We start from the raw sequence: 27,533 nt of genomic DNA, 5'->3' as shown, positions 1-27,533 counted from the left end.
CAATATTCCAAATGTGGTCTAACCATCACCTTGTATAGAGGGATAATGATGTCCTCCTCCATACTAGTAAAGTCCTATAAATCATGGACAAAAAACCATGTGCCTTCCTAGCTGCCTGTAACTACATGGAAAATTTCATGTCAGGTTGAATCATGAAACCTAAGTCTTTTTTTTTTTTTTTCTCTTGAATCGCTTTTAGCTCTTCTCTACCTAGCTTATGTGTCACTCCAGGATTTCTGTTCCCCAAATGCATAATGTTACATTTTGAAGCATTCAATTTTAACTGCTTTATTTTATTATTATTATTATTATTATTTTTTTATGATATATGCAACCAATCAAAATCTTTTTGAAGCATCATGATCTGGCTCAAATTGTTTACTACATTTCTCACCTTTAAATCATCAACAAAGTTTTACAGATTCCTTTGGGTACCTTCATCAATATCATTTATGAAGCTTAAAAGTAGGAAGGGACCCAACACTGAGCCCTGTCAGATGTCACTTGTTTCACTAGTCCATTCTGAAGACTGGCCATTTATAACGATCCTCTCTTCTCCTATATTTTAACCAGCCTGCAATCCAGCATATTCTTCATCTTGTTCATCACATGCAGTGATTCATCCTGAGAAATTTTATCTTATAATGTCTATTGTTGAGAATCTGTAGGAGTTACTATTGTTCCATAGCATAGCACTGGTTATATAAGGCGCCTCCGTAGCCAGGTGGGAAGGAGCAGCAGTGCGTAGCACACGCTTCTTGATTAGACCGGGGTTCGAGCCCGTCACCACCAAATACGGAGGATGCGGAAAGGTTAAGGAATGACCACCGCATATCCTGGAGCAATATGGCCTTAGTTGCTAATGCTCCTAAAAACCAAACAACAACAACAACAACTGGTTATATAGTGGAAGATGGGTTGAAGCATGTTATGGACTTTTTATATTTTTAGAGAAATGCCTTTTATGTTAATGAGACAAGAGTGGCAATGCATGACTAGATCTTTTTTCTTTTTTTTCCCCCCCTAAGGGGGAAGTTCTGTTGCTGAACTGGAGGGGGGAAAAACACTACTTATGGAGAAACAAATTGAGCTAAAACAGCAAGGGTAGTATTATTCCTTTTTATATTTATAAAAGGTTTCATAAATTTCACAAAAAAAATGGCTTATGCTATCAGAATAGCAAATGGCATTGGTTTTCATGTTACCTTTAGTCTATACAGTACTTGAATTTAATGCACAGTAGACAAAATAAATATTACAAGCCCAACATTTATACCACTCTATGTTTATATCCACCCTGGGGGCTCACATCTTGTGAGTATGGGCTTGGCACACCCAGGATCCTGAGCTGGATATCATCATTCTTCTCTTTCTTGTTGATCCTTTCTAATTCTCTCTCTCTCTCTCTCAGGGTAACTTGGGAATATTTTTTGACTGGTGCAGCATAAGCCTCAGGCTTCTTTACACTATATTGCTAATAACAAGCACGCCTCCGTAGCCAGGTGGGAAGGAGCAGCAGTGCGTAGCACACGCTTCTTGACTATACCGGGGTTTGAGCCCGTCACCACTAAATACGGAGGATGCAGAAAGGTCAGGGAATGACCACCGCATATTCCTGGAGCAATATGGCCTTTGTTGCTAATGCTCCTAAAAACTAAATAACAAACAAACAAACAGCTAATAACAATAATAATAAAGCTCATGGGCTTTTTTTGAATTATATGAATCATAATGGAGAATAGTGAGAAATTAAGCACTTTAACCATTATACAGTGTAATCACTTTAATTTCTTAAAGGACAATGTCTGTGAATAATCTGCAGTCCTTTAAGAATTTAAAAACAGATTATGCTCTTATTGAAATGAAAAAATTATAATTCCTCAGAGCGGTTTAATTTCAGAATACACATACAAGTACGGTTAATATATAAATATAAAGAGCTTTTGGCTGAGTGGACAGCCTTCTTCAGTTAGAAAATATATTAAAATGGCAGTTGGAATGGAGATGTGCACTGCCAAGATGGTGCTGAGGCGCGTGGCTAATTGTTTGAGGTTGAAGTTTGTGGCTGTGACGTATGGTGGTGACGTGGCCACTATGGACAGAATTATTGCTTCTGTGATGGGGTTCTCGAGGCTTCTTTCTCCTCTAGTTGGCAAGACCACCTACACTGTCTCCAACAGTATTGAGTTCATAGAAAGGATCCGCACTATATCCATCTCACAAGATCAAGTCATGGCATCGTTTGATGTAATATCACTCTTTACCTCCATCCCAGTGGAACTTGCCATCTCTTATGCAAAACAACTCTTGGGCAATGATGAAACCCTTAACGACAGAACCAGACTGACACCTGATGACATTTCCACCGCCCTCAGACTGTGCTTAACAGGGGCTGCAATCATGTTTAGCGACTCAATTTACCAGCAGGTACATGGCACAGCCATGGGTTCCCCTGTCAGTTCAGTCACGGCAAACATCGTGATGGAGGAGTTAGAGGGACGTGCGTTTACACACGCACCAGATCACATCGCCTTTTGGTGTCGCTATGTAGACGATGTGTTCGTAGTTATCCCTAGAGACTCAGGTCAGCGAATCCTAACCCACCTCAACTCATTATCGCCCTTCATAAAATTCACGATCAAGCTGGAGTCGAACAACACCATACCATACCTAGATACCCTCGTCCGGAGCGAAGACACATGCTTGAAGACGACAGTTTATCATAAACCTATGTGTGCTGGCCAATTTACCAACTTCCGGTCAGCACACGCACGGGGTCACCTCCTCACCACTGCCCGAACCTTGCTAACTCGCGCCTGGACACACTCTAGCTCCGCAGGTGAAAGACGCACAGAGATTACCAGGGTCAAAGTGGACCTTGCGAGGTGTGGCTATCCCATCGACATCCTTGACAGGTGTGACCTACAGGCACGCGACAACGTGACGACCAACAGCAACGGCAACAGTGGCGAGTCATCCACGAGGGCATTTATCCCATACTACCCCAATCTGTCACAACAGATCGGTAGAATCCTTAAATGACATGGGATAAAGTGCATCTAACTCCCAGGCAAGAAACTGCGTTCTCTCATTTCCAACGTGACCTGTTCCCACCCTTCTGCAGAGCAGTTTGGTCTATCGCATCTCTTGCCGTGACTGCACTAGCTGCTACTTTGGAGAGACTGGACGTCGGCTCGAGAAACGTCTCTCAGAACATAAAAGGGCGATCCGTTTGGCAGATGTGGAACACTCAGCTATCGCCGAGCATGTCTGGACAACCCACCACGACATTGACCCACACCGCGATGTCGTGGTTGTGGACATGTCCCACCATTACCTAAGGCGCACCTGGTTGGAATCGTTAAACATAAAATGCTCGGATACCTCTTTGAACAGGAACAGTGGTTGTCAAGTTAACCCCATCACAGAAGCAATAATTCTGTCCATAGACAAACGCTGGCCACGCCACCACCATACGTCACAGCCACAAACTTCAACCTCAAACAATTAGCCAAGCGCCTCACGCACCATCTTGGCAGTGCACATCTCCATTCCAACTGCCATTTTAATATATTTTCTAACTGAAGAAGGCTGTCCACTCAGCCGAAAGCTCTTTATATTTATATATTAACCATACTTGTATGTGTATTCTGAAATTAAACCGCTCTGAGGAATTATAATTTTTTCATTTCAATAATATGAATTCGGAGCGCATAGGCCTCTTTCACTAGATTATGCTCTATGCAGGTTTAAATATTTAATTTCTGTCTATTTCTCCAAGAGTGATATATCTTGTTTCTGATTTCACCATACAAATAGTAAAAAGTTTGGTTTGTTTTTGCAGTTATGAAGCCTTTTAGCTGAAAAAATATTTTAAGTAATTAAATTGTTCATTAATCTACTAAAAAGTTATTTGCTTAATGGGTAAAAAATATATTTTTTTTTTTCAACCAAATTAAACTTCAAATGAACTTTTCATATATTTTCAGTATTTGTATGATAATAAAACTTAAAATTTCTCAGAAATTCTATATTATGCATAAAAGTAATTATCATATTGTTAATTAGATCTTAGCATTCTAGAAGAATAACAATATTTCATTAGAGAAGAAAAATAAAAAATTTTTAATTTTTATAGACAGATACATCCAACATCATCAACCTCAACAAGAATGAATACTGTTTTTTTTTTCCCTTCCCCTCCACCATATCTACAGTGCAAACTGGATAAAATTCATAAAGAAGGGTATTCCTCTTTTGACCAAACTATCATAAGCAGTTTAGGCCAAAAGTTGGCTAAATGGTTGTGTAGGCTATTGGTCACATTTTAATTTCAAAACTCTTCTCACTTAGGAATATGTGCAATATGGACACACTTAGGAATACAGGAAATATGGACACACTTAGGAATACTCACAAGATGAACATACTAGCAACATCATGACAGAGTCAGGACTGGTAGTTAAACTGTATGCACTGGAATGGATCACTTGCTGATATTTATGATGTTTTTTTTTTTTTTTTTAAGTTAAATAATGGACATTGCAGAGACATTATATATTATTGTAAGTGATGGCCAAAGCTATTTTTCTTACCTAGCATTGTGCATACTAAGTTTGTTACTTTTTATGCACCCTCTTACATCATATTCTGTGGATACTTTTCATCACTGGGTTCCTAAGATCTTCACATTTCCTACCTTCTCACTGATGAGACTCCAAACAGAGTCAACTGGAGTCTAAGCAATGGCAAACACTTTAAATAAAACAGCAATATACTTCTCCATTGGGGCAGTACATTTTATTTGGCATAACCCTATACTAAAGCAATTCATGTTGAAGATGACTGCACAATATGAGATCAGTGCACTAAGTAGCAAACTTAGTTTTCTCAGTGCTACATTATTGTAAGTGGTGGCCACAATGTTTTCTAAAAATTCTACCACTGGCTTTTGTCAATGACTAAAGAGATATTATGGGTATGTACTTTTCTCCTTAAATAAATAAATATCCATTTATTATAAGTGAAGGTACTTCCAAACATATGCCCAAGGTCAGAGAGCCTTGTGTGATAGAATTAGAACATTACAATCATTTACACATGACTCACGCTTGCATTGAGGAATCGACAGAATAAACATTCAACAGGATATGCATTTCTTTAACTATGTAGTATAATTAACCCCTAGTGGCTGATCAAAAACCAAAATGTTGGGGTTTGATTGTTATCAGTAGGTCTGGTTTGGCATACGAATAACAGATCAGCAGATCTGTTATCCACAGGCCAAACCAGAATGTTGGAATTGATGCATCTGTATTTATAACAACTTTCCTCTGTGATTTCAAGACTGTTTGTGAAAAGAGAGAACTTTTCAACCAGACTTTATAATGGCTTTTTTTATTGTAAAATTTTTATGGTTTTACCTTTTACTATATAAGGTGTATTTCAATTTATTATAGCGAAAAGATGGCTCCAGCTACTGCCTTTTGTCTTTCTTGTATTGTCTATGGTTTTTGTTTATGGATGACTATGATTCTTTTCTTGAGATATACATTAAAGTTGCTACTTATGTACAAAGGATGGATGTATGAAGCACGCTCAGATAATGTTTCACAAAGGACAAGACTCTGGGCCGTAAGTATATGTATATACTCACATTTATTAGATCATAATAAAATACGAAAGCGGTATATACTATGTGTAATTACAGCAAACCTCAGAACTGGTACTATTTGAAAATTTTGCTATTAATGACCATGTGAAACTTGCTTGTAGCTTCCTGAAGTTTGTTTCTCGGTGTCAATTGCACATCCGTGATATATGTATAGCTACTGTTATTTCAAGCTTTATGTCCTATAAACTTGAAAGGAGAAGAGTTTTTCTTTTTTTTTTTGTTACTATTTTTTAAATTTATGTTAAATATTAAACTTAAAGCTTCCAATGCAATACTGGAAATTGCATTGCTGACTTCATTGTGAGTACAGTTCTCAGTTTTGAAATTAGTAATTATAACAAATTGTTCATATTATTGAAACTTTCCTGTGGTTGATATGCAAAAGTTTACCAAATGTCACATTCTAAGTCTTAAGTTAAAAGAGAGCAAGAAAAAAAAAGGGGGTATAGTTTCAATAGCTCTCACTTGTGGTTAAGAACAACCAGTAAGACACACACCTGCTCACCATGAAGCTTATTTATCAGTGCATCATCCAATCATTATAGCATGAATTTGATTGATACCAGGAAATATGCTGCTTCAGAAAGCTAAGGTGAAGTTTTCAAAGTTAAACATAATTTTTGATCATTCTGTTTATTATTGGTAAAATAGAATAAGGAAATTAATAATTTTGATATAATATATTTAGATTTCAGGAAAGTGTTTGATACTGTTTCACATAAAAGAGTGCTGTACAAATTAGAGCACTGTGGCATTCAAGGCAATTACTGCTATGAATAAAGGGATGGCTGGGTGGAAGAAGACAGAAAGTGGTTATTAATGGACACTGCTCTTCATGGACTAATGTTATTGAGTCTCTCAGTTTTCAGTGCTGGGCCCATTGTTATTTTCTATATTTATTAATGATATTGATGAAAATATATCAGGCTTAATGTCTAAGTTTCCAGGTGACACAAAGGTTGGCAGAATGGTTAATGGTAGTAATCAAAGTAAGCTATTGCAACAAGATCTAGAAAAATTAGGCAGGTTGGCTGAAAAAAGGCAGTTGATATTTAACAGACTAATGCAGCATACTGCATACAGGTCACAGTAATCCCAGAATAACATACTAATGTGATACTATGCTAAGGATAGTGGAAAATGAAAAAGAGCTCATGGGTTTTTGTCAATGATATATAAGAATTCTTCTCAAAGGGATAAGGAGGTGATTATCCGATTGTACTCAAAGTAATGGTTAGACTGCATCTTGAGTATAGCATACAAGTCTGGAGGCCTCATTTTAGGAAGGGTGCAGATTTGCTGGAACAAGTGCAGAGAAAGCAACTACATTGGTGACGAGGGAACAAAAGGGCGGGCTTACTAAGAAAGGCTTCAGTTCTGCAAATTGCAACATCTGGAGACTTACATATAGCATCAGCCAAAAAAAAAAAAAAAAAAAAAAACACATCTCCCAAAAACCCTTCCCATATCACCTCCTATTGGAGGTGATATGGGAATGGGTTTCTTTTTTTTAACTGAAATTTTATAAGCTTGCTTACTTGCATCATTTGCCACTACTAATACTAATAATCAACAAGTATGATAATGATTGTCAGTTCCCTTTCTAAACTTTACTCAAGATAATATCATCTTAATGTGCTTAACGCTTGAGTTGGAATGGTAGTGTACAATGAATGCCAATTTAATTGGGGAAATCTGTAAATCACTACACTTGCTGCCTGATTTTTTTTTTATGCCTCTATTGGAAACGTAACAGCTATTTAGTGGAACTTCAAAACTCTACATTTCTTATCATGCGAGTGATCCATGGCCAACAAAATTTACATGAAGCACATCTTTCGTGGCTTTTATTGTGTAATTACTTGTAATTAATTAATTATAAATTAATCTTTTAATAACAAAATGACTGGAATATCATAATGCAATCCATTTTAAATTAAAATGTACTTCAGTTTCTGTTATATTCAGTTTCATAAAAATAAAAAATAATATATACGTATATTGTTTTTATTTTTGAATTAAAAAAAATGGCAAAATCCAAACAGATAAAGAGAGAATGCGTTGACGGGTTGTAAACAGCCTACTTTTCTTTTTTTGTGTGTCGGTTTCTCTACTTGATTTTTTTTCCAATGTGCAGTATATCCTTTTGGTCCATTGGTCAAAATTTAGAAGGGTAGTATGCCCCTTTTCTACTTCTGATCGTTATTTTTTGATGAGCAAGTGAAAGAAATTACAGTTGAACTTGATTATAACGAGTGCGGAAATAACCATATCATGGCTGAAATGAGCAAAAAGCATAATGATTTTAATTTACCTGTATTCTCATGCAATCGCTCACTGTTATAATGAGTATACTACATGGATATACTGTACACATTTTGGTAACTATGCAAACATTCTTAATTGTAGTTGAGAAAACCCAATTCTTGGAATAGACAAAAATGAAAGGGGCGACTTAGCTTTTATGACCACCCGCATTGGATCAGGGGTTGGTTTATGACCTAACCTTGTCATTTCAGGGACGGGGGCTATACAATAGTGCATTGGCATTCTTCTTGTAATTTCTATGGTTGCATTACCCTATTGACAGATTGTCTTGTACTCACTGAACCATAAATTTATTTCAGGACTTCTAAGAATTTTGGAAACAATAATTGTTTGTATGCAGTTCACTTTATTGTCATTTTAAAGTAAAATCAGTTAGAAATGAACCCTTCCGTTGGAAACATGCCTGCTAACAAAAGAAGGTGTCTCTCAATTTGCGAAGAAGTCGAAATTATTCATGAGTTAGAATGTGGTGCAAAAAATGTTGAAGTGTGTAAAAAGTTTTCTTTGTTTTCTTCAACAATATCGACATTGTGGAAGAATAAACATGTTTACATATCATAATGGCACTGGAAAAGAATATAACTAAAAAAAAAAAAAAAATTTGGAAAGTGCGAGGTTACAAATGTTAATGAAGCATTGCTTCAATGGTTTACTACACAAAGAAGTGCTGGATTTTCAATAGACAGTCTAATCTTGTAGGCTCAAACGGAAAAAGTTGCTAAACAATTTGGATGCGACGATTTTGTATGTAACAACGGTTGGCTGAATTGATTTAAAAACCAACAACATCATTTATGCAAAAATTAGTGGAGAATCTCAATTTGCAGATCTAATAATGGCAACTGAATGGAGTGACCATTTTTGGGTAGAAATCAGGAAAGATTTCAGTGACGAAAACATCTACAACACTGACAAAACAGGACTTTTTTATAATTTGATGCTTGATAATACATTTAAATTCAAAGGGGAAAAATGTGTTGGTGGAAAAAAATCAAAAGCTTGCTTGACAGTGCTTGTATGCACAAATATGATAGGAACTGATAAAAAAAAAAAAAAAAAACCCTTGTTATCAGAAAATCGTTAAAACCTCTGTTTCAAAAATGTAAGGAAACTTCATTCACTGCGAACAAGAAAGCTTGTTCGAAATATCAAAGTGAAATCTTTAAAACAAACTTCAATTTTAAGATTCATAAATAAAAAGACTAATTGAAATTGTGTTTATTATTAATTAGTATTGTTTTTAATTAATTACAGAGAAATAAATTGTGTTCAGTATTAAGCGTATGGGTTTTAAAATTACAGTAATACCCCGAAGTTATGCGATAGGCGGGTCCGACGAAAATCGCTTAAGTCGAATTCACGTAAGTCGGGGTAAAACTTTGCATATAAATACATATAAATTTTGTTTAATTGGGACCAAGGACTAACAAAAACACTAGTTTAGAAGAAAAATATTTAATAAAATTGCAGTTCTTTATACATATTAATACAAAATATGTATTAAAAAAATAAATGAGTTACGTAAAAAAGTTATTTCGATGTCGATGGCTTCATAAAATCTAACAAATTCATCTGACACAGCACCTTCTTTTTTTCATGCAGAATTTCTTCGTAGCAAGCTAATATTTTTTTATTCCTTGCTTTGTAGCTAACGCGTTCTTCGTTGGAGTCTATGTTTTCTAAAATTTTTAAGCCCTTTTCAATTGAGCTGAGACCTTCTGTCAAGCTTACAATTGTCATGTGCTTTTCTGGTGGAACTGGGTCTGAAGAGTTGAATACTTCAGTGACGTTTTGCTCACGCATCTCTGTGAGCTCATTCATTGTCACCAATGACTTCCAAATCTAATTGCCTGGCAAGACTAACAACTTCTTCTATCACATTAGCGACATGATCAGTTTCTGGCGTTGTTTTCGTCTCGGTTTTGAAAAAAAAATGGACAAAGTTACTTCCAGTCACCATTCAATGTTTTTTTGTGAATTTCATCCCAAGATTCTTCAGTGATTCTTACGGCATCTAAAAGATTGAATTGTTTCCAAAAGTCTTTAACAGATATCTCACTATTTTGTCTCATAGCTTCATTCAGACGTGCAAACGAACACCTCATGTAGTAAGCCTTGAATTTTTTGATGACTCCCTGATCCATCGGTTGAAGCAAGCTGGTTGTGTTTGGAGGCAAAAACACAACTTTCACATGTGGGTCAAAATTAATTAGGGTGGCAGGAGGGTTACCGGGTGCATTGTCAATAAGAAGCATCATTTTAAAAGGAATCTGTTTAGACTTGCAATAACGTTCGACTTTGGGTATGAAGTGGTGACCAAACCAGTCCTCAAAAACGGAAGCTGTCACCCAAGCTTTATGATTTGACTTCCAAATCACTGGTAAGCTAATTTTAGATATACACCAAACGAAAAAATCAAGAACCGCATAACTCCGAGTTCGCGTAAGTCGGTGTATTACTGTACAGACAAATACATTGTGTTTAATATGTCGCATTTTACGGCAAACTCAAGTTGCGTAGTGAGTTAACATGCTTACAAGTTAGTGCAAATGCATCAGATCTGCTCACAGCTAACTACTAAATAGTTATAAGATTGGCATCATTATGTATATCTCATATTGTGAATACCTTCACAACGAGTTGCCATGATATTGCACTACCTCGAATAAGTAACTCTTCACCATAGAAGACTATCGTTACTTATTCTCAGTGGATGACGCCGTTTCGGAGCTAATTATCTCCTCTTCGGTGGGTGGGCAGGCACCCTGATGTTGCAATGATGGCAAATCAGTTGCGAAGTATAACTCCACAATATGAGAGATATTGTGGAATTATACTCACTATGCAACTTGAGGCTTTTGCTCTAAAATGCAACATAATTCAAATTAGTACACATCATCAGGCATCTCTCATATTGTGGAGTTATACTTTGCAACTGCCTTCCCATCATTGCAACAAAATGTTGCAGGCTCAATCCATTCAAGGCCTTATACACCTCAATCAGATCGCCTCGCAGCTGCCTAGTCTCCAGAAGCTGCAATTTACAGAACTTAAGCCTTTCTTCATAAGAGCACCCCTTTGTTCCCTTCACCAGTCTTGCTGCCCTTCTCTGTACTCATTCTAGCAACTGTACATCCTTCCTAAAATGAGGCTTCCAGACCTTTATGCAGTACTCAAGGCTTGGCCTGACAATTGAACATGGTCAGGCCACGCCTTGGTCATTGCCTTATACAGGGGAATAATCACCTCCTTATCTCAGCTTGCAAAATTCCTGTATATCATTGCCAAGACCCCATGACGTACTCCAGTATCCTGTCTGCATTGCTCAGAAAACTTCATATCTGACTGCACAATTACCCCCAGGTCTTTTTCACTTTCTACTTCCTTGAGTGTACCAACCGAAAAGAAACATACCAACCACACAGTTGGTATGTTTCTCTTCGGTTATTGCTACCTATATGCAGTACTTTGCATTTGTCAGTGCTAAACTTCAGTTGCCACTTCTCAGCCCATCTACCCAACTTTTCCAGATCCTGTTGCACCAGCATAATGTCATTACTGTTATTAACAACCCTGCCAACCTTTGTATCATCTGCAAACTTTGACATTAAGCTTGATATACCTTCATCAAAATTATTGATAAATATACAAAACAATGATGGGCCCAACACTGAACCCCAAGGAACACCACTAATAATATTAGTCCATGTAGAGCAGTATCCACTGATTACCACCCTTTGTCTTCTCTCACTTAACCATCCTTTCATCCATTGTAGCAACTTGCCCTTAATGCCATACTGCTCCAATTTGTACAATTCCATGTACAACACTATCAAAAGTTTTGCTGAAATCTAAGTTTATGATATCAAAATTATTTTTGGCATTCAGTTCCTTTGTGACCACATCATAGAATCCAATCAAATTGGTCAGCCAAGACCTCCCTTTCACAAACCCATGCTGTGTCTTAACTATTACTGCAGTCTTATCTAAATGATCCTGCAATGCTTCTTTAACCAGTGATTCCATTATTTTCCCTGGAACACAAGTTAAATTAACAGGTCTATAGTTACTTGATTGAACCCCCTTTGTGAATTGGTGATACATTTGCACACCTCCAGTCCATGGGGACCTCCCCTGAGTCCAAGTAAGATCTCGTAATTATGGCTAAGAGTTTGCTTACTTTCTTCCTTTGCCAACTCCTTTAATATAACTGGATAGATCTTGTTCACCCCAGGTGCCTTTTTTATGTTTAACTTCAACAATTTCTCCTCCACTTTGCTCTCAGTTATTACAAAATCACTTAGCTCCCTGTTAGAGTTTAATAAACTTTTGGCACTCCCCTCATTGAATAACTCCTCATGTGTGAATGTAGATTCCAAATACTCATTCAGTTTATCAGCTATCTGAGAATGATCATCTACAGTCAAATCATTGAAACAAATGGACCAATCGTATTCATTACTTTCCTTTTATAGTTTATATAAGTAAAGAAGTCTTTGCTGTTTTTCTTTACATCCTTTGCCAAAGATTTTTCATAATCTGCCTTCACTTGCGTAACTTCCTTTGTGATTTGATTACAGATTAGCTTGTATCTACCAAAGGCTTCTGTGTCTCCTGACAATTTATGTGCATAAATTTCATTAGTTCTCATTAGTTCATCTGACATCCATTTGGGCCTAAAGTTAGAGCAGTATTTCTTAGTTGGAATAAAAAGCCTAGTAGCTTCCAAAATTACTTCCTTGAATGCTTCCCATTTAGAATTTGCTGTTGGTAACATCATTAGTTAGTTCCAATGTATAGAACCTAAAAAATCTCTGAGACCACTGTAGTTGCCTTTATGAAAGCGAAAACCCTTAACTTTACCCCTGTTGGTAGTTATATCTTTAAGTAAATCCCACATCAGTACACTGCAATCACTGCCACCTAGTGATTCTTTTATCCGTAAATTATTAATGCCTGGATAATTACTGCTGCTAATCAGATCAAGAGTGTTACTTCCTCTTGTTGCCTCTCTAACATGCTGATGAAGAAAACAATCATCCAATAAATCCACAGAAGCTTTGCTAGTGTGTGTGTGTGTGACCAACCCACAAATTCCAGTCTATATCTGGGAAGTTAAAATCCCCTATTATAAGACACTCTGATTTACTGGCCCACTCTGTTTCTCTGTATAATTGTTCATTGTACTCATCAGAGTCATTAGGTCTATAACAAACTCCTACCCTCATTTTTGCTTTCCCAGTGTTCATGTCACACCAAACCGACTCAACATTGCACTGTCCATCTATGTCAACTGGATGCACTTCCTTAGATTTTATGTGTTTGTTAACTAACAGCATAACTCCTCCTGCCTTTCTATCTTTTCTATACACATTGTACTCCCAAAATTCCAATTCTGCATACCTTATATCTGAGTGGCAATACATCTCTGATATCCCAACAATATCCGCTTTGGATGTCTTAACCAGCACTTCAAATTCATCAAATTTATTTACTATACTCCTAGCATTGGTGTACATGCACCTGTTCTTACTCTTAGTTACTGTAACACAGCCTATGTATTTACTTGTTACATGACTCCCAGCAGTTCCTGAAATCCCCAGCAACTGGCTTTCTGGGCTGTTGCTCATTCCAGTAGAATAATTTCCACCTCTGACTGCAGCTACTGTTAATCGATTATTCTGTGAATTCCCCCCCCCCTCAAGCTAGCAATTTTCCGACCCACCTAACATTGCCTCAATAGCATCAGCAAATATTCTTGCACCCCTTCTATTTAATGTATGCCATTCCTGTAGAAGCAATCTTTCCTGTTAACAAGCCCTGACCATGCTGAGAAAAAATTCTACCCCATGAGCCCTGCACAATATCTCCAGGGTTGAATTTATTGACAAGGCTCTTATCATATACTCCCTCCTATCTTGTCTGAGCAGGATTGCAGACACTTTCAAATTTCTTAACTTGCGATTTTTTTTCAAAATTGACCTGTACTTGCTTAGTAACTCTGCAGATCTCCTACACTTAATGTCATTAGTGCCAACATGTACAATGATATCACCTTTTGTGTCCTTAAAAGATGATATCTGCTCTCCAACGTCATAAACCTTTCCCCTGGCAGACATTAGCATTAGCATTAGTAGAGGCATATGATGCAAGAAAGCAAGCTTATTCAGCATCAGCCAAAAAAAAAAAAAAAAAAAAACCCTCTCCCATTTCACCCCTCCGTTCGTTCGAAATACCTGTCCAGTTGAGCTTTAAATTTGTTTAGGCTATCAACTTCAACAACAAGTGATGGAAGTCGGTTCCACCAACCAACCACCCGCTGGCCAAAGGCAAATTTCCGCACATCTATCCGACATCCGTCCTTCCTCAATTTGAATTTATGCCCTCTGAGGTGATTATTCTGAGAAAGATGAAGAATCCCATTGGCATTGAGCATGCTCAAACCATTCAAAGCCTTATACACCTCTATCAGATCACCTCTGATACCCTGGTCCTCACATACCCTGGTCCTATTCCACCTATCCTTTTTTTGCACAATATATTTCCTGTTTCCCTGACAATTGTCACCAACAGTAACTAGCTCATGTGGGACCAGCGCATTCTGCCCTGAAGGTTGCCACTGTGTTTCCTGGTGCATAAGAGTGAGCGCTGGCATTGAATTGAGCAGCTGAGAACTTGATGGGGGCCCCTTCCATTTTAATTCCTTCAAAGGCATCCACCTGACTCTTCAGGCTCTCTTAGATGCCCATCAGAATGCTGAGTTGATGCTTAATGTTTTTCACATTCTATGCACCTAGCACACACAAAGTCATCCTCCATGGCTAGAACAGAGGCATAGGGGTGTCTATGTCCCTGTATTGAACTCAGCTTGGATTTCAGGTGTAGTAAGTCATTGATTACATTTAGAAATCAGTGTTATGATCTTATCTTATGCTTCTGTTGTTATGCGCAATCCTCATGATTGCGGTTTATCCTTTAAACTGCTAGTTTCCTTGAATCATTGAATAGTAGTTTATACTGCTAAATGAAACACCTAATTTTTTGTAATACTTCTGATGCAATAACTTTCTCTATGCAGAGTTATAATAGCACTTCTTTTTTCAACACTCAGTTCCTTATTTTTTGATATGTTTATCACAAAGTTTACAATAAACACTTCCTGAATAATGGGTATTCAAATTTTTAAGTTACATCTCTTACTCCTCAATTTATGTTATTGTAAAATGCTTTAGAATCATCAACAATCCTCTGTAATATTGAAACAGTACTCCCATTTTGTAGAATATTCTAGAATCATCTATGACTTTCAGAAATCCTCTATAATGTTCTACCACATTCAGGAGTCTTCTGTACCTTTCTGGAATATTCTTGAATACTCTAGAAATTTCTTAAATATTATTTTAAGTTTTTTGATTTTTATACAAGGGCTGTGCAATGAAGAGTGATCATAATTTTTCATGAACAACCATACTGCTTGCTAATTTTAGCTGTGCTGTAGAATTTAAGACCAAAACCAAGCTGCATCATATAGCAACTGCACAGTTGACTTGTGTGCATGGTGTGACCTTGGCAATTGGTCAAGTCTATTCCTGTTGAGTTTTGCCTACATAAAAATGGACATGACACGCGAGGAAAAGTATTCTGCTCTCAAATTCTGTTTCCATCTCAAGAAAACAGCTGAAGTGTATGAAATGTTAAAAGAGGCTTATGCTGAATCTACACTTCTATATAGCACAGATCGTAGGTGGTTTAGAATGTTTATAGATGGATGTGATTCAATCATAAAAATTGGCAGTCCTGAAGCTCCAACTGTTTCTGTAATCATGAGAGAAGATTGCCATATAACAGTAAGGTAACTGGCAGAGATGTCAAGAATATCAGTAGGAAGCATGCATTATTCCCCATGTTCATTTGCATACAACACATGTTTGTGTGCGCTGGGTTTCAAGGCTACTCACATCTGAGCAACAGCAAGTTCGCATGGTGGTTTGTCAGGAGCTGTAATGATGGTTACTGATGATGGTGAGGTTCTGCAAAAGGTGATTAACAGTGGATGCGATATGACTTCATCATTTCAACCCAGCGAGTAAGCAACAAATCTCTGTTTAGTCTACATCATCACCAATACCGAAAAAAGCAAAAGTTGTGGCTTCTGAAAGAAATGGTAATCTCTGTTTTTTATATTCAAGGAATGGTTTACTAGCATGTGCCACATCATATGACTCTTACAGGACCGTACTACAGAACTGTACTATGCACTTTGAGGAATCACATTCATAACAAATGACCACAACTGCATTCAGGTGGGTGGATGCCGCATCACAACAATGCAAGACCTCACATTGCTCATACTGTCATCAAGTACTTAGCTAGCATTAATATCAAATGCATTTCTCATCCTCCCTACATCCCTGATCTTACATCCAACAATTTTTTATTATTATTATTTTTTAAAATTTATTTTTATTTTCAAAGTTAAAGAAGGAGCTGTGAGGAAAATATTTCCTGTCATCTGAAGTTGTAAAGACAGAGGTTATTCACAAACATATGTCAAAAAATATGGCTTCCATTTTTGTGAAGAATGGCAGAAACATTGGAGTAAGCACATTTCATCAAATGGGGACTACTTTGAAAAGGACCATCAATATATGGATGATTAATAAAGATATGTTGTGAAAAAAAATGTAATTCTTTATCGAACATCCCTCATATCAACTTTTTACCAATTTTAATAAAAATTGGTAAATAAGTTGGTCCTATTTTAATAAAAACCTTGAAAATGAAGAAAAATGAAACATGATTCCAAACTTTTAGACAGAAGTGTATGTGTACGTACTTACATTTATGTCAAGGCTTAATTTAAAAGAGAAGTGTGAAGGCACATGACAGCAGTTAATTCACTTTTATAGTTAGGTTTCGCTTTAAAAATTTACATACAAGTTCTAATCATTGATGTGCATTCCTCAACAAAACTTCTTGCTTAAGTGGATTCTTCATCATCACTACAAATTGCAAGTTACATTATGTCAGCAAGGTTTATCATCCACTTCGGTGGAGTCTTTAAAACACATTTCGGTCTAAGTTTAGGTGATGATGATGTACATACTCAAAAATTTCTTCTCTATTATCAGACTGTTCTTTGTGATTAATGGAGGAAAAAGAATGTGAAGATTCATTTGTTATGTCACTCAACTGCTTCAATCCAGCATGTTTGAAGCAGTTGGGAATCACTTTTTCGTCAACGTCATAAATATATTGCTTGTAGCACTTCAATTTCGTATTGTGTTTTGCCTTCAAGACAGCACAATTTTGTTCAAAGTATTCTTTGATAGTTTTCTTAAGGTATTGATGAACTGGTGATTGAAGAACTGATGTCATATTAGGTAATTGTACATAGGTCGTTCATTTAGTAATGACGGGTGCAGTTATCCCCAAAAGCAAAATTTCTCCCCATTCATCCGGCAGTCTAAGTCTCTGATCCATAGATTTTGATGACATCTAAGCCTTTTTTTTGGCTTACCTGATAAGGCAATGTCTTCAAACCTTTAAAGCATCAGGGGCTTCTGGGTTTTCCTAATGATTAAGAGAGAGAGAGAGAGAGAAATATGACTGTGCTAGTCATGATTGCCTCATGGAAAATAGTAATTGGTTGTTTTTCTTTTTTTTTTCCCCTATTACTATATTCTGACTTTTAAATGTAAGCATTTGATCCAGTAGCAACCTTAAATGTTTTCAGTTTCATTAGAATTGTCGTGTCATTCTGCTCATGTCACAATTTTTAAATGATTCTCCTTCCATTTGTTGATGGCTGCACTTTCACAACACACTTTTTTGAAAGATGACCTGTGATGAGTCTTGAATTTGTGAAATAATTTATTGAAAGACTTGAAATCTTGAATATTCATCCAATGCACAAATGATTTAACTTTAGCTGTATTTATATATTTATGAGAAATGTTTTTTTTTTTTTTTTTTTGCAAGCATCATAATTAGCCAATGTCATGCATGGATTTTACAAAGATTGGAATTCTACAGACAATATGTAGCTCCCTGAACTACTAGTTGACAGTATTTGATGAGGATCTACATACCACTCTTCTGAGCATCTTGCATTTGGAGTTTCTCTCTCTCTCTCTCTCTCTCTCTCCTAAAAACCAAATAACAAACAAACAACATCATGCTTAGAAGCTTTGTGTTGAGCAAAATTGTACAATTTAGATGTAACAGTACACTCACAAATTGTACAGAAAGCTGTGTCACTTTCTTTTTGTAACCACGGGAACTTTTTTCTTTCTCTTTATTGTATTTCCTGCCACTACCATAATACAATGTACACTTAGGAGATATAGTAAATAAAGGGTTATCAAATTTTAGAAATAAAACATATAATTTCTTCAGCATCCATACTGGAACACACAACACATGTCATAACATGTAAAATGTCCTACTACTGTTTAATAATGCAGTGCTTGTAGTCTTGGATGATGTTGTCATTTACAAATATTGTTTCTTCTTGTCTTGCCTTGTTTATATATAAACAAGGTTTTGTTTATATATAAATGTATATATAAACAATGCCTTGTTTATATATAAACAAGGTTTTGTTTATATATAAATGTATATATAAACAATGCCTTGTTTATATATAAACAAGGTTTTGTTTATATATAAATGTATATATAAACAGAAACAAAATAAAACTGAATGGAAAATTGACCAAAATTTAATCAAAAACTTTTGGCCAAAATAGAAAAAAAAGGCCAGACTGGTAGAAAAAGGGCCAAATTTATGGAATTGGGCCATAAAAAGGTGGCAACCCTCCCCTGTAAAGCCCATAGTGTCCTATCAATGATTTTCAAACAATATCTTTATTGATAGGGAGGTCATAATCCCACTGTACAAAATGAAATGTAAGACTGCATTTGGAATGTTGTATTCAAGTATGGAGACCTCATCAGAAAAAAGGAATTGAGCTTCTTGAAAGTTGTCCTGATATGGACAACTTGCATGCAGAGACAGGCAAAAGGGTGATCATATGAGGAAAGACTTCAGTTATGTGGGCTACAGAGCTCGGCAACCAGGCACCTTAGAGGGGGCTAATAAAATGAATTGAAGGTAGAATTTTCACTATTAAAAAGAATTGTGGTGACTCAACGAATGTTTGTGATAAGTACTTAAAAAAATAAATAAATAAATAATTTGGTGTCTTGGTAGTTGTTTATATTTAGCTGGCATTTGTATCCTGCTGTTTGTATGATGATGAAAGTAAAACGATAAATATGTGAGAGAGAGTGTCGTGTTATGTCATGTGACTCAACGAATGTTTGTGATGAGTACTTAAAAAAAAAAATAAATAAATAATTTGGTGTCTTGGTAGTTTATATTTAGCTGGCATTTGTATCCTGCTGTTTGTATGATGATGAAAGTAAAACGATAAATATGTGAGAGAGAGAGAGAGTGTCGTGTTATGTCATGTTACTTAGAGTTTTTACTGTTATTCAATCTACCCTTAAATACATATAAAGTTAATAAAAAAAAATGAAAGAAAAGAGTGTAAATGTAAGTATGACAGGTGCACAGTTGGGCTGAGTGCGTGTAGTGTGTGTGTCTTTCTAATGCGCCCCCCCCCTGCAATTTATACTGTAGCGAGGACAACCTACCAGGAAAACTCTCTGCCCTGCTGCCATCATGTCCCCCTCTTCTGAGGCATGATGTGGGATTTGCTGACACCAGCTTCAGCGGAACTGGCCAGTGTGGGATTACTAACAGAGAAGCACTGCATTCACAGTATGATCTCTTACTCCTTGCATAGGATACCTGGCCCTATGACTTTACTCCCCTATGATCCCTGTTTCCCTTCCATCCCAACCTTTTTGCCTGTGGACTCTACCACCACAAATATTTTCCTGCTGTGGAGGATCAGCTCCTACAGGGATGTCCCTCTATCCTTTTAACTTCTTCCTATCATCCACTTTCTTTATCTTCATCTGTTCCTCTATCTTCTCTGCTCATTTTTTCATTTTCCAGAGTGGGCCCCCCAGAGGCATCCCTGGAAAGCTCAGGCATCATCTAGAGTTTGTCCTCATCTGAGACTTTCTGTTCTTTACTTAACCTAACCTGTCCTGCCTCCCTGGAGCAGTGGATGGGCAACATGGGGTCTCACTAGAGGCCCTGCAGCTAAATGGCCAAAGGAACAACAGACCAACACAACCCAACACTATACTACCCAGAACAACACTAAAACTTGCACTATCTCTGACCCTCAGAGTTTTTACTGCGACACTATACAAACACAGAGTTGGGAGACCCACCCTGGTGCTGTGTGACAATCAACACTGTACACTATACGTTGTTATAAATAATTCCAGAACTAGTCTATAAATTCAAATTACAATGGAAGAGGTTTAGACTAGATTGTAGGAAGTTTTCTTTTATTCAGAAAGTTATTGATTACTGGAACAAGTTTCCTCTGCAGTTAGTCAAGGCTGACAGTTTGAAGAAATTCAAAGGTCACTGGATAGTTGACCCTTGAATTTACCTGTGTGAGGAGGGAAGTGTGCGTAATTTTTATTTTCTTATATATTATTTATTTATTATTATTATTATTTTTTGTCTTGTGCAGCAAAAGACTGTGGCTTCCTTGCACTATATAGCTAATATCTCAGGGGCTTACATCTAGTGAGCATAGGCTTGGCACACCCAGGGTCCTGAGCTGGATATCATCATTCTTTTCTTTCTTGGTGATTCCCTTCTACTTCTGACTCTTGTTCTCTCTCTCTCTCTCTCTCTCTCTCTCTCTCTCTCTCTCTCTCTCTCTCTCAGTTTAATTCAGAAATTTTTTTTTCTGTCTGGTGCCGAATAAGCCTCAAGCTTCCTTGCACCATATGACTAATAATAATATTAATACTAATAGTACCATGACATTTTTATTTGGTATCAACCACTATTGATCTTGGGTGTTGCAGTTTTGCTAAAATGGTGCAAACAAATTAATTGCTAATATGGCATTCTATTATGAATTCCCATTTTAAGTTGCTAAGCTCAACGCCTTAACCTAACTGCTGTAATTTGTTGATCTTCTTATGTAGTGTGAACCCAGTTGCTTTTATACCTATTATGGAATGTCAGATATGATTTATTTTACTGAAATCCCAGTGGTGTCCAGATACTTTTTGTCAGTATAATGTATGTCCATGTGCATGTTCACAGCCTGATCTGCATGTTGCAGTGACTGAAAAACCAGGAATAACATGTGGGCAAAATAAAAAAACAATCTCGGGTGGAAATTAAGGTTCTCTACTCTCTTCACCTGAGATTGGTTGACTACAATTGTGATTAAAGAGGTTGTTAAAAATTGAGACGGCCTCTGAATTTCAGTCATCTCAGAGGACTTGTGATGATTGACATACTGGTAAAGGACTTTACAGATAATGAACGGGAAACAAATGCTACAGGGGAAAAAAACCCAACAGAAAACTACAAATTGCAATAAAATAAAAAAAAACATTATTCTTAACAGTGTTCCACATTAACTTTCCCACAAAATATTGGGAAAACAAAAATGAGAGTATAGGTATGTTATGGGCCAAATGACTATGTTGATTGTAATGAATAACCATAAGACAAATGGAGCAGTAAGATATTTGTAAATCTAGGTAGGGGCTCTCAAACACCCCACCAGTTCAGCTGTTTAGGAAATCGAGACAACAGCTCATTGTGCACCCACAATCTGTCCTTGATCAAAGTCTGATCAATCCTTCCTTTTACCCATCATGCTCGGAATTTTACTACCTACTGAACTACTGACACCTTATCTATGCTAAATAGACCTTATCTGTGCTAACTGCACACTCTTGTACCTCACATGGTCAATGGGTTGCATTCAGTTTTCATAGGGGTGGTCATAACTCAGTGATCACTCAGTGTGTGTATATATATATATATATATTGCACACATGCCTATAAATACAAATACTACATAGTTTTTTTTATTTATATTGTGAATAATAATTCGTTGATAAAAATGTATACTGAGAGGTCAGAAATGTTTTATGTTTTTTAACTTGAAAAATAAAGTAATAATAAAAACAATTTTAATAGAAACTTTTAACTTATTTATTGTACAACAAAAAGGTACAAGAATAAAATTTAAACACTTAAAGTTAAGTTTAAGAATGCTTTTATATTACACGTTTACTTGGTTTATTATTAGAAATTTTTATCACTACTTTGGAAAATATTTATACTGAAAATGAGGCCCCCGGCCATGGCTGGTTTGACTGTAGTGTTAATGCGGCCCTGATTATAATGAACAACCATAAGACAAATGGAGTGAGCCAGTAAATCATAATGTTTTATCATGGCAGATTTTAACCATATGGATATTGATTGGAACTTGTGGAGTGATTATTTATCAGTAGCAGAACAGTTCTGAATTTAATGGATGAGAGGTAACATGAGAAAGCAGTACAGTCAGTTCTGCTATAATGCTGTACATGTGTTCCTAAAAACTCTGAATTATGGTATTTTGTGCATTAAAAACAACAGGGCTTATTGGGAAAAATAGGGATAGGGGCAGAGCACTCAAAAAAAAAAAAGTTCAGTCTGGTAAGTAAAACACTAAAAAAAGTTAGAAACTCAATAAAATTGCTAAAACAGGTTTAAACATCTTAAATTTCTAATAAATAAATAAATATTACAGTAAATATTGCACTTTACCTTGACAAGATATGAAGTTTTCTTGATTGATATTTCACTAACATTTTTTTTTTTTTTTGGATTGTAAAATATAAAACAGAAAAAAAGATAAGCAAGCAATAACGAGGAACATGGGATGCACAAATTGAAAAAGCAAGACAAGTTTACAAATCTTAAAAAAATAGGTGACACATTATATAGCCTTAGTTGCTCATGCTCCAATAAAACCCTAAACAATAACAACTTAAAAAATAGGAATTAACAGAAGATTCTGAAAATTTGTTTATATTTTTTTATATGATTGAAGATTTCATGGAAGGGGAAACACATTTCACCATAATAATGTAAAAACCCACAGAATTCCAGCTCTACAACAAAGTTGTAGAGCTGGAATTCTGTGGGTTTTTACATTATGGTGAATTCTACAACTTTTTGGTGCAATCTCATTTGAGTTATGTAATTTCTAAGCTTGAGCTCTAGCATAGAAGCTATCTCCTCTTCATTACCACCATCCATAGTTGTTTTTATGAACTTCACCAGATTTTCTTTGGTCAACTCTTTGGCATGAGATATAAGTTCTTCCAACTATCCTCTGTCTCCATGACCTCCAATTTGTGACTTGTTATCTGATCAGTGGTTCTGGTTTCAGTGGCAGTACAAGAGAAGCCAGAGGTTTTTGATTTCTTCCGCTAGGAGGGTATTAATTTTTGACAAACTTTCTCCGCTAGGCATTAATTGTAGACAACTTGATTTCCTCAAGTATAAGGCAATTATAAAGCCCCTGCTGTGTCCAAGTGTTTAGAAACCCACATAAAAAAATAAATAAAATAACATTAAGCTTCTTGAAAGTGTCCAAAGACAGGCAGCATGCTTGGTGAGAATGGTAAGATTGGCAAAATGGAGTCCATATGAGGAAAGACTGAATGTGTGTGGACTACAGAGTTTGGCAGTTAGGCACTTTAGAGGAAACTTAATTGAGGTCAGTAAGGCTCTGAGAGGAGAAAATAAAATGAATGAGGGCAGAATTTTCACTGTCCAAAATGATTCTAGAACTTGTTTGTTTGTTATTTGGTTTTTAGGAGCATTAGCAACTAAGGCCATACTGCTCCGGGAATATGCGGTGGTCATTCCCTGACCTTTCCGCATCCTCCGTATTTGGTGGTGATGGGCTCGAACCCTGGTCTAATCAAGAAGCGTGTGCTACGCACTGCTGCTCCTATCCACCTGGCTACGGAGGTGCCTGATTCTAGAACTAGTGGCTTTAAATTCAAATTACCGAGGAAAAAGATTGCTTGGACTGTATGAAATTTTCTTTCAGCCAGCAAGTTGTTAATCACTAGAATAAGTGTCCTTCATGCTTGATTGAGGTTGACAGCTTTGGGGATCAAATGTTAGCTGCATTTGTACTTACATAAGGAGGAAATCACATAGGTAGTTTGTTTTATTTGTTTGTTTTTTTTAATTATTTTATTATTTTTATTTTTTGGCTGGTGCTTCCTTGATCCATGTGGCTAATAAGAATACTTCATGGACTTCACATTGCAATCCCTCAATCCACTGGTGCTGAGAAGCAACAGTCCTTAGCTAAGGTAAGGCCAGAAGCATTTGGTCCCCCCCCCCCTTTTTTTTTGTTAGGAAGGTTCTCTTAAGCATCTTCTTTCATTTGAATGCCTTGGCATGTGCCTTATCTTTTATGAGAATTGATGCTGAATTACATAGCATTAGCATTAGTAGGGCATATGATGCAAGAAAGCAAGCTTATATAGCATCAGCCAAAAAAAAAAAAAAAACACCCTTCCCATTTCACTCATCCATTCACTACAAATGTTTGTCTAGTTTATTTAAGTTTGCTAACCTCCACTACAACAGATGGAAGTTTGTTCCAACTATCATTTTTATTTATATATTGACAGTTAACTCATTGACAGGAACTCTTCCTGCTGCATGCCCTTGCTATTACATTTTCACTTAAAGTCTTCATGTTCTGCCTTTTTCTAGTTGACACTTTTCAAATTTATTAGATGCTAAGAGCCATGATTGAGGGCAATAAAAAATAAAAGAAATAAAGAAATAAGCTTTAATAATAGAAAAGCTGAAATTCTGGTTAATCGCCTTAGTTAACATTTGAGTAAATTTAATTAGAAGGCTTGAGTACCCCATTAGAGTATAGTGGTTTCACCACTTGTCACTCATGTAGAGAAGTCTGAGTTTTATTCCCATCAAATTCATGAAATGATACTTGAAAATCGAAGAATTTCAGTTAAAACAATAGAGGAGGCCCCAAAGATATCACATGAACGTGTTTCGAAGATAATTCATGTTGATTTGGGAATGAAAAAGTTATTAGCAAAATGGGTTCCGAAATCCTTCAATATCGATCAGAAGCGAAACCGAGTGGTGATTTCAAAGACCATTATTGCTCATTTTCAGTAGGATAAGAGCAATTTTTTAAATCAACTTTTGACTGTAGATGAAACCTGGTTATATTTTTATGACCCTGAGATAAAACAACAATCAATGGAGTGGAGATATTCAGGTTCACCAAGGCCCAAGAAATTTCAAACCCAAAGATCATCTGGAAAAGTGATGGCTACTGTTTTCTGGAATTGTGAAGGTGTGGTGTTGATAGACTATCTAGAAAAAGATTTGAGAATCATTGCAAGTTACTATTGTTCTCTACTAGACAAATTAAAGGAAAAATTGAAAGAAAAAAGGCATGGAAAATTGAGCAAAGGTATCATCTTCCTTCAGGACAACGCACCAGCACATAAGGCACACCAGACAATGGCAAGAATCGAACAATTGGGTTTCAAATATTTGGACCATCCACCTTATTTTTTCTGACCTGGCTCCCTCTGACCACCATCTATTCCCCAGTCTCAAAAATTTTTAAAAGGAAGGTGTTTTGACACCACAAATGATGTCATCAGTGCGGCCAAGGCCTGGTTGGAGGAGCAAACTTCGGACTTCTATTCCAAGGGACTAAAATGCTTGGAGGACCGATGTAAAAAGTGCATTGATATAAGGGGGTAATATGTTGAATAAAAATAGCTTTGATTTTTTTTATTTTTCTTTTATTTATATCTTAGGCTAAAAACTTTTCAACACCCCCCCCCCCCTTTGTAAATAGAAAGTCTGTAGCATTTATTTATTTATTATTATTGTATTTTATATATATTTTATTTATTTATTATTATTTTTTTTTTTTTCCTAAATATAGTTGCCACTAGTTTATTGGACACTTTCAACCTTTTCTCCTTTCCAAACTTTTTTTTTCCAGGCTTCTGTGAGACTGCTTTTAGGGAAAAAACAGCCATTACTCTATAGTTTCCAGGGTTCCTTACCACGTCTTACTCTTCCTCCGTTAGAAGATACAATGACCAGGGTATGGAAGTAGAATATATTTTTGCTAATGATTTCATCATATGTTTTTTTATATAATCTTGTCCTGCTTCTTTTACTCTACAGTACTATATGTGATTATAAATGTGAAACATCTCTCCAGATTAACAGACAGTTCAACATTGTGTAATCTAGTGTTATATGTATGCTGTGCAATGATTTAAGCATATAAGAATTCAGCTTATGAAACTGCTTTGTCTGCTTGAAAGTGAAACTTGAGATATATGTTTTGCAAATGATGTCTTAATAATGGAAAAATTATTTTTTCTTTCAAACTTTTTTTTTTTTTTTTTTTTTTAAATAATTTACAAGTTAACCATTTCCAGGTCAGTTTGTTGGTCACACAGTGTTGGTCCTCCATGTCATCACATGTTGGTCCTCCACAGTGAATTTTTGATGGTGACAGTCTCGATGGAGTGAATTTTTTCATGGAATTTTGAAATTCTGTTAAAACAAAAAATTTGTACATAAATGTTTTAAAATAGTAATATATTCTTATTTTGAAATTATTTCCCAGAACTAAAGTAAAATTATTGTCAATAATCAAATCAGAATTTAAAATGTTAATCTTTAGTATACTGTGCCCCTTTTGATCAGCCGTGGTGAGGCGTGGCATGAAGCTGTGATCAGCAAGCCTACTTCTGTCAAATATGGATCGTGGAAATATGCAATATTTATTTGCACGTTGTATTTCTGGGTGGAGCAAAGCAGTGACTGGCAGGTCTAGTCCTCTTCATAATTTACCGCTTATTGCACTCAAATGTGTTTGATATGCTGCTGATTACCACTCATTAGAATTGCATTAGAATGTGTTTGATCGGCTATCAGTTACCACTCGGTTTTTGATGCTGATGTATTAAGGAATTAAGGAAAAGTGAAGCGGCCATTTCCATTTCTTAGAGTAAAAGAAGCAGGCCAAGAACCCTTTGGAGAGAGTTACTGCAAGATTTTTCTATGGTTTGGAGCATGGGTGTAGGAATGGGATTCAGTGATTAGGTTTGATATCCTCCTGGTAGGAGTACCGCACATGTGGAAATATGGTGAAATTAACCAAGCAAAGGGATGTTAAAAATGGGTAGGAGTGGAGGTGCAGAGTGAAAGGGATAATTGCTCATATTGTGAAAAGGTTACAAAAGGCAGAGGGTTGTGATAAATGGTTATTCCTCAGATTAGGTTGATATAAGAAGTGGGGTTCCTCAAGGATCGGTATTAGGACCACTGTTGTTTTTGATTTTCATAAATGACATCGATGAAGGGATTAAGAGCATGATGTCTAAATTTGCAGATGATATAAAGATTGGTAGAGTAGTTAATGATCACTGCCAAGCAAAGCTTCTTCAGAGTAACCTAGATAGACTTCAGGGATGGTCAGAAAAATGGCAGCTATGCCATAATCCAGCAAAGTGTAAGGTATTACACCTGGGGAACAGTA

At 36.3% G+C, this 27,533-nt stretch overlaps 1 protein-coding gene across 1 annotated transcript in view; it reads left to right on the top strand.

The window, feature by feature from the left end:
- LOC150076325 (carnitine O-palmitoyltransferase 1, muscle isoform-like) overlaps positions 1–27,533 on the top strand; it is a 429,351-nt gene that overhangs the window by 176,461 nt on the left and 225,357 nt on the right. Inside the window, exons 4-5 of the mRNA XM_090387587.1 lie at positions 5,460–5,634; positions 25,980–26,084. Coding sequence (XP_090243713.1) covers positions 5,460–5,634; positions 25,980–26,084 — 280 coding nt within the window. The remainder of the gene's footprint in view (positions 1–5,459; positions 5,635–25,979; positions 26,085–27,533) is intronic.

The sequence above is a fragment of the Mastigoproctus giganteus genome, chromosome 13 (assembly GCF_048544385.1).
Source record: "Mastigoproctus giganteus isolate SK-2022 chromosome 13, ASM4854438v1, whole genome shotgun sequence".
Lineage (NCBI taxonomy): Eukaryota > Metazoa > Arthropoda > Arachnida > Uropygi > Thelyphonidae > Mastigoproctus > Mastigoproctus giganteus.
This window is presented reverse-complemented; position numbering and strand designations above follow the sequence as displayed.